At 57.1% G+C, this 8,491-nt stretch overlaps 1 protein-coding gene across 2 annotated transcripts; it reads right to left on the bottom strand.

Annotated features, from left to right (window-relative positions):
- Window positions 1–1,094: 1,094 nt before the first annotated feature.
- On the bottom strand, window positions 1,095–8,468 carry LOC101682410 (asialoglycoprotein receptor 1). Of its 2 annotated transcripts, none has more exons than XM_045083243.1 (11): window positions 8,358–8,468; window positions 4,751–4,824; window positions 3,991–4,140; window positions 3,269–3,385; window positions 2,866–2,961; window positions 2,703–2,774; window positions 2,547–2,618; window positions 2,264–2,350; window positions 2,006–2,160; window positions 1,638–1,741; window positions 1,095–1,487 (listed from the first exon to the last, which is right to left on the bottom strand). In XM_045083243.1, the coding sequence occupies exons 1-11, from the start codon at window positions 8,360–8,362 to the stop codon at window positions 1,328–1,330; spliced, it is 1,092 nt and encodes a 363-aa protein (XP_044939178.1). In that variant the 5' UTR covers window positions 8,363–8,468; the 3' UTR covers window positions 1,095–1,327. The 2 variants fall into 2 exon arrangements, with proteins under 2 accessions (XP_044939178.1, XP_004760438.1); XM_004760381.3 differs by lacking the exon at window positions 8,358–8,468 and adding an exon at window positions 6,592–7,623.
- Between the last annotated feature and the right edge of the window lie 23 nt (window positions 8,469–8,491).

Genomic DNA, 8,491 nt, shown 5'->3' on the forward strand with positions numbered 1-8,491 from the left:
GAAGCAGTAGACAACCAAGGTCGTAAGGCAACTTTGGGCAGATGGAAACGTTCTGTATCTAGATTGGGCGTGAGTTATTCACATTTGTCAAAAGTCATCTCTACTCTTTAAATGGGTATATTGTGCCTGGTGGCTCAGTTGGTTAAGCGGCTGCCTTTGGCTCGGGTCATGATCTTGGGGTCCTGGAATAGAGCCCCGCATCGGGCTCTCTGCTCAGCATGAGCCTGCTTCTCCCTCTCCCTCTTCCTGCCTCTCTGCCTACTTGTACTCTCTATCTCAGTGTCAAATTAAAAAAAAAAAAACATTTTTTTAAAATGGGTATATTTATATTTATATTACATATTAATTTCTGTAGGAATTACATTGCAATAAAATTGTTTTTAGGATTTAAAAAAAAAACTTACAATCCTCATGCACTGTTGGTGGGAACGCAAACTGGTGTAGCCACTCTGGAAAATAGTAAGAATGTTCCACAAAAAATGAAACAGAACTACCACGTGATCTGGCCACGCCATTTTCGGGGCATGCAGGCAAAGGAAATGAAAACAGAGTATCAAAGAGTACTTGCCCTTCCATATCCCTTGTAAGCACTAATTCACAGCAACCAAGATGTGGAAACAGTTGATATGTCCCGCAGTGGACACCTGGATAAGGGTGTGTGCTGTGTACACAAAACAGCCGTGTCCAGCCACGAGAAGGAGGGGAATTCTACGCTTTGCAACAATAGGGAGGGACCTTGAGGGCATCGTGCCGAGCGGATGAGCCAGAGAAAGACAAATACTGCACTGTAGGATTTATATGTGAATCGGAAAAAAGAAATAAGTCAAATTCATAGAAAGAGAGAGTAGGTTGGTAGGGCCGGGGAGTGAGATCGGGAGAGGCGGGTGAAGGGATGCCAGCTTGCGGCTGCTGGTTGAATGAGGTCTGATGATGTTACGGTGACGACAGGTGACATATCGTATAACTGGAATTTACCAAGGGAGCAGAACTTACGTGTTCACACGCGCACAAGAGACAAACATGTGAGGTTATTAACTGGATGGGGGACCCCTTCCCAGGGTGTATGTTTACCAAATCACAATGATGGACACCTCAAATGTCTTACAGTTTTATATGTCATGACACCTCGATGCACCAGGTTAAAAAGGCAAAACCTTGAAGAACTCTAGAGAGTCTTTTGAACGCCAAGGAGAAGAACATCGTGGTGGCAGCAGCCCAACCTCCACAGGCTTGGTCCTCTCCCCACCGCCTGGTAAGGGTCTCAGGGAAGGCCCCTCCCCCTCCCTGCGTCTGGACCGGGAGGTCTGCAGGAGGCACCCCCGCGGCGCTAGCTGGCCCTGCCCAGGCTGGTCTCGCACACCCAGCGGAAGACCCTCTGGCAGGTGTTGTCGTTCCACTTGCCGTCGTCGACTTCGAAGTGTGCGCAGTCCTCGCCCCCGCCCAGCCCGTGCCCATCCCAGTTGTCTGGCTGGTCTGGCTTCCAGTTCCTGCGGGGAGAGGACCGCAACCTGCTGGGACGGTCCGAGGGCACCCCGGGGAGGTGTGGGGGAACCCGGGAATGAGGGGCTGAGAGCCAGACCCTGCAGGAGCAAGAGCTCCAGGCGGGAGAAGGGCACGGGCAGCCAGGGCATGCTTACTTGAAGTTGGTCTCGTAGTCCGTCCCGTCCACCCATTTCCAGGCTCCGTCAGCGTCAGTGAGGCCCATCCACGTTTGTGAGCTGATGTGCTCCTGCACAAAAGTCTGGGGCGACAGAAGGCCAAGGGTGAGGTCTCCCCAGCCCAGCCAGCTCCTTGCGCTTGACATGTCCCCTCCATCTGCTGAGGCTGGGGCTGTTTCCTCCAATAACCCAAGATGAATCCTCCGAGGGTGGCTCAGCCAACTGTGTGTGGGGGGGGGCGGGGACGTGGATGTCAAGCCCCCCAGGTGATTCCGCCCTGCAGCGAGGTTGAGAACCGCTTCCTTAAATGGGACACGTCCTGGGACCCTCGCCCCTGCGGAGCTCACCTGCTCGGCTCTGGAGTTGACGACCACCAGGTGTGCGCTCTCCTGCCGGCAGTACAGGTTCGCATCTGCCCACGTCTTCTCGGAGGAGCCGGAGAACCAGTAGCAGCTGCCCTCGTGCTCCAGCCAGTTAGGGGGGCAGCAGGTATTTTGAGACCCTGCAGGGCCAGGGCAAGGGAGGGTCTGAGACACAGCGCCCGCGCCCGGAGGGAGGAACAGGAGATGGGGCCCAGCCCACGCGCACCCCCTCACACCCCTCACCGTTGCTCTTGAGAGCGACGATCTGGCAAGTCAGGGATCTCAGGTCTCTGGCCAGCCGCTGCACCAGAAGGAGTGTATCGGAATGACCTGGGACACACACAGGTGCACGGTGGGGGCGGTGCCTGGGGCTCAGCTAGTCCCTGGTAGCCCGATGGCCCTGCCCCGGTCCGCCCCAGAACCCCCTCCACCCACCCCACCCCGTGCCCTCCCAGCACAACACACCCCGTCCTGGTGGAGGGGAGCTGCCCCCCCCCCAGAGGGGAGCGGTGTTGGGGTTGCTGACCTGCTTTGAGCTCCTGCTGATCCTTCTCGAGCTTGCTCTCCAGGGAAAATACCTTGTCATTCAAGCTACGGGCTGGAGGGGCAGGCACTCAGGACCCTGCAGCTGCCCCCACCCCAGTCTCCACCCCCAGAGCCCCAGGGTCCTGAAGGAGCTCACCTGCCTGCACCTCCTGCTTCTGATTTTCCACCTCGGCTTTCAGAGATGTTATCACTTCTTGCATTTTGCCTCCTGCAGGACAGGGGGACTTGGTGGGCCTCCAGATTCAGCGCCGCCTCCCCTACAGCCCCCGTGTCCCAAGCCGCTTCTGTGCGGGGCTCACCCTGGGATCTCAGCGCCTGGACCTCGGCCTCAGTGTTTGCAGTGAAGTTGCTGAAAGTTGCTCTCAGGGTCGCCAGGTCCCTCCGAAACCTGGAATCTGAGCAGGGAGGGGACAAGCAGGGCTGAGATTTACGGCCCCTCTGAGAGCTGGCGCTGAGCCCCCCGTGTGACATGGCTTGACTCCCTGCGTCCTCCCATGACCCAACTGGAGGGGACAGGTGGTATCCTTATCCAGAATCCCAGAGCAGGAAACAAAGTTCAGAGAGGCCAGGTCATTTGGCTAGGTTATCCAGCCCATAAGTGCAGAGCCAGCAGCCACCCGACAGGCCACTGTCCCTCCCGGCCACCCACACGCCCCAGCGCCCCGGGCGTTCTCTCTTCCCTCCCCACCCTGCGACCCTCACTCTGGGATCCCAGCACACAGATGCCGACGAGCAGGAGGAGGCTGAGGCCCAGGGAGCACAGCAGAAGCCGAGGGCCAGGGCACAGCTGCTTCAGGAAGGGCCGAGGCAGAGGCAGCCCTGTGAGAGGAGAGGGCATCAGGGCAGGAGACTGGGGGGAGGAGAGAGCCCCAGGGACCTGTCAGAGAGGGGGGTGGTGCAGGCAAAGCTGGTGGGAGGCTGTCCCAGGGTGCTGTGGGGCAGAGGACACCCAGGCCTCTGGCCCTTCCTGGACCAGCACAAGTCCTCAGTCACACGGGCCCCTCACGCCCGCAGGGACACTCGTACACAAGGACCCACAGATGGGGGATGATGGTGACACTCAAGGTCCCATCACAGTTGGGGGAGGGGACAGAAGGACCCAGACCAAGCTGGGGCAGCCAGGCCTTCAAAGGCTTAACTCACCTGCACGGTCAGGGTCACAGGTGAGGTTTCCTTCCAAACCTGGATGCTCTTCCCCAGAGTATAAGAACCCAGGCCCCCTGTGGCTCTCCCTGTCCCTGTCCCTGTCTTTCTCAGGACCTTGAATCCTCTTCACCCTGGGGCTCCCTAGGCTGGGGCCAGGCCCCCTCCAATAGGAGACCCTCCAACTGCGCACAGTAGGGGCACAGATGAGACATCACAGCAGGAATCCTCTGCACGATGGGGAGCAGTTTAAGGCGGGAACATTTTCCCCTTCCACTTACCATTTCCAGGCCCCTGGCTCTGCTTCTCGCACTCCGAGTGCTGAAATTTTTCATACTGCGTCGACATGCTGGGATTGAGACTGCGGCCGGCAGAGCCGAAAGGCAGGGCCAGGGGCCAGGCAGAGGCAGAGGCCGGACCTGCGGGGGAGGCTGCGGGATTCGGAGTTGAGGTTCGGACGGAGCCAAAGAGGAGCCCAGGGTGGAGAGAGGCTTGGAGGTGGTTCTGGGTGTACCGGTGAGGTTGGGAGTGGGGTCAGAGCCAGGCACGGGGCAGGGGGGCGGGTCCAGCAGGGGATTGAAGGTGCAGGTAAAACCTCCGGTCCTGGCCCTGGGGTGTGCCGGGGGCTCCTGTGGGAGCCGTGGGTGTGCTGGGCAAGGCCTAGCACCGAAACCAGAACCAGAGTCTAGGGTCAACTTCAGGTTTGGGCTGCTGCCAAGATTCAAGCTGACTCCGGGCTCAGAGCTGTGGTTGGGCTTAAGGGGGAACTGCGTGAGTATCAGGGTCAGGGCTCCAGCCGAGGTGGGGCTGGAACGAGGCTGAGTCCACGTCCCGGCTTGTGAGCAAGGCTAGGCCACCCTGTTCCAAGCCCAGTGCAGGGAAAGGAGGGAAGGTTGACATCCGCACTTGGCCATTCAGTCCCCGAGCTGCCCCTTACCTCTCCTCTGATTTGGTCCCACCTGAGACCCACAGTCCCCGCTCTCAGCTCTCCCGACACCCTCCCTGTCCCCTGGGAGTCCCCTAAGCTCCCAGCCCCGTTACCTGTGGAATGTCTGAAGCCTGCGATTTGGGGGTTCCTCTTGCAGCAGTGACCCAAGTTGGAAAAACACAAAATCCTGGAGAGTGGAGGTGGCGGTGGAGTGAGGGAGGAGTCCTCTAAGGGACCTGAGCCCAGCAGGCTGTTAACTGTTCTGGAGTGTCCCAGTCTTCAGGCAGTGAGTGGAGGAAGGATTGGAGGGGAACTCAGGGAGATTGCGTGAGGTGAGAGGTAGATATGGGGCAGCTTTGGCTCTCCTCCTCCGGGGTGTATCTACTCCCTTTCCGCTCCTCTGGAGCCCCCTGACTTCCTCATTTTTACCATTCGGGAGAAGGGAGCCAGGCGAGAGAGACCAGAGGTGCAGTCGGCCTATCTCCCCGGCCCACACCCCCTTTCACTTCCTGCCTTCAAGTTCCCAGAACTGTGTGTCCCCAGCACCACACAGCTGGGTCCGGAGGAGCCCATTTCTCAGCTCTTGCCCAGTCCCACTGAGTCCTGGCTCAGGATCTTCCCCGGGGGCCTCGGCTGCTGTGCTCTGAGCAGGAGGGAAGAGGAGAGGCCAGAGTGGGGTTTCCTGGCTGGGAAAGGGAGGGGGCACCCAGGAAAGGAAAAAGGTACTGATCAAAAACTGACTAACAGAGATGGGGCCAGACCCGTGCTAGACATTCAGCATTCGGTTCCCAAAAGAATCTTGTGAGGCACAGTGGCCCGGGGTGAGGCTTGGACCCGGGGTGTGGGCTGCTCCAGGTCTTGCTGAGCACAAGGGCTGGAATTCAACCCCGGCGCTCCCTGACACCCTGGGCTGCCGCTCTGTACACGAACCATCTTCAAGAAAGGGGCTCAGTCCACTACCATGACCTGCAAATCTCATGAAGGGGGCTGCCCCGACTTCACACTCACAATCTTCTCCATAGGAAGGAGCTTTAGTGTCTTAAAAGGTAGAGAAGGGGGGTGCCTTGGTGGCTCGGTGGGTTGAGCCCCTGCCTTCGGCTCAGGTCATGATCTCAGGGTCCTGGGATCGATCCCCGCATCGGGCTCTCTGCTCAGCGGGGAGCCTGCTTCCCTCTCTCTCTCTCTGCCTGCCTCTCTGCCTACTTGTGATCTCTCTCTCTCTGTCAAATAAATAAATAAAATCTTTTTAAAAAGAAAAAGGTAGAGAAGGGAAGCAAATGCACCTTACACTACATTTTCTATATAAGTGGGATTGTGCTCTACTTGCTTTTTTTTTTTTTAAGATGTTATTTATTTATTTGAGAAAGAGCAGGAGCAGGGGGAGGGGCAGGAGGAGAAGCAGACTCCCCGCCGAGCAGGGAGCCCAACCTAGGACTCCATCTGGGGGAGGCCCCAGGATCGTGACCTGAGCTGATGGCAGACGCTTCACCGACTGAGCTGCCCGGGTGCCCCTACTTGCTTTTTATTATCTGGTATTCGGGTCGGTATTTGTCACAGGCTGGGTTTTTGGAAGCTAAGGCTGAGACTGAATTTGGAGGACGAGCCATGTTTTTAGGGACCGACACCTGAGAGAGGAAGGGGGACGAAGGAGGAGGGACAAAGGGAGAAGGCGCACAGCTCCGCAGCCAGCACAGCAGGCACTCTGGGCAATCAATCTGGCCATCTGTCCCAGCTGTCGGCACCGGGCTGAGCCGGGACCTTCACACCCCACCTGGCTCAGGCACCAGGGGCCCAGGTCACCCCAGCAGGGGCCTGACCTCGGGGGAGGCGGTTGTCTGCACAGGTCGCACGCCCTGCAACTGGGCCCCCAGTCCTTCCTGGAAGGAAGCGGAGGCTGGTGGGCAGGAGGGTGTAGCGAGCTCAGAGCTGTGTCTCCGACAGCGGTGCGTTGTACCTGTGCACTCATCGGGACAGACTTCACATCCGCACATTGTTGGATCTGTCCCACAGAGAACATTCGCCCCGGTCTTCACACGTGCGTTTACTCATCCATTCCAAAAGCACTTCCTGAGCGTCTCCAATATGCCAGGCGCCCTCCTTCCAAGACGCATACTTCAGAAGGGAACAGACTGACAGAAAAGGCCAGGCCCTCCCAGAATTTACATCCTGGCAGGTGACAAATAAAATAAATGAGTGCAATCTGTATAATGTCACACAGTAGACATTGGAAGTGTCACATGGTGACATATGGAAGAAAATACAGCTGGGAAGTGAGGTGGGATCTGTTTTTAACAAGGCCATCAAGAGTGAGGTATCAGGGTCAGCCTTACTGGGAAGGTGATGTCCGAGCAAAAGTCACAAGGAGGTGAGGGAGTGAGTCGTGAGGAGCTCCGGGAGGAAGATGATTCGAGACAGAAGGCACAGCCAGTGCAAAGGGCCTGGGGTGGTAGAATGTCTAGCGTGTATAAGGATCAATCCTTTGCCAGAGATGCCAGAGATTTTATTGGAGAAGTGAGCTAGAATGGCAAGGAGAGATGATCATGGGGAAAACACGGAGCAGCAGTTCTCCAGGGCCCTCAGACTATTGTTTAGGATCTGTTTTTACTCCGAGTTAGAGGGGCAGACTGTGGAGGGGATCGGGGCAGAGGAGGGAATGAACGAGATGAGGGTGGAAACTGAGAGTTCCAGTAAGGAGCTATTATATCCGGGTGACAGATATGCCCGGGGACAGACGGACACACACACACACACACACACACACACAGAGTTCTCCTTCCAGTCCCCCCAAAAAAGTAAACTTGGAGCATTTTCCATAAATTGCTGACTCCTTAGGAAATAAAACAGCTTTATCCCTGACTTTTGCAATGCCAACGCCTAAAGATAAGTCACAGCCTTTTGCGCACATGATCCTTGTGAGGACAATGCTGTTTTGTCATCAGCAGCTGACGGATAAAACACTTGATCACTGCGCAGTTTTCCTCAGAACACCTCCTGTGCCCCCCCACCCCCACCCCGCTAAGCCTGTCCTCCCAAAGGCTGATTGCCTTACGGCTACTTTGCCAATAACCTTCTTTGCTCTCCTAAGTGCTTTTGCCTCTGAGACTTCTTTCTTCGTGGACGAGTACGGCTTCCCTGTGGAGCCTTAGCCCTCTCCCAACCCCTCTGCTGGGCAGGATCCTTTTACCTGGTGCAGGGACTGCGATTTGCCACCCACCATTTCATGATCACGCCGGGGAGCTCTGCAGCTCCCCAGACAGCCTCCCGGGCCGCAGGCTCCGTCCTCTCCCCTCCCCATTGCCAAGCAGCACAACCATGTCCCTCCTTAGCCAGCATCCATCAGTCCCCTCCAAGGATCACTTACCTCCACCCCCTACCTACTGGTGGTTTTGAGGAGCCCAAATCAGGCAGGAATCAAGAGGCATCTTCAAATTGCCACAGGACCAAGGCTGCTTTCCCTGGTTGCGGGGGGTGGGGGTCCTTTCCTTGGGCACTAGGACTCCTAAAGTCCAATGATCCCATGGCACAGATGGAGGGCAAACACTCCAACAGTGGACTGTCGGGCATCGGTGAGAGGAGATGCCACCCTCCCCAGTCCCTTGGCTGGGAGGTGGGGAAGACAGAGCCATACTGGCCACAGACTGAAGGGGTCTCACCGCCCCCCCACCCCCCGCGGCCCAGGCAGGAGAGGTCAGGGAAAGGTAAGTAAACCAATACACTTACCCCATTTCCAGCCCCCAGACCCAGAGATGTGATGAGTGGTCTTTTCAGACCAATTTCTCTGCATATTTGTACACCGGTCGGGCTATGCCCACTGATGGGGCAGGTCGCTGTTTTCCTTTTACCGAAATTTTTCT

The sequence above is a fragment of the Mustela putorius genome, unplaced genomic scaffold, assembly GCF_011764305.1.
Source record: "Mustela putorius furo isolate JIRA1106 unplaced genomic scaffold, ASM1176430v1.1 tig00000695_pilon_pilon_pilon, whole genome shotgun sequence".
In the NCBI taxonomy this organism is placed as follows: Eukaryota; Metazoa; Chordata; class Mammalia; order Carnivora; family Mustelidae; genus Mustela; species Mustela putorius.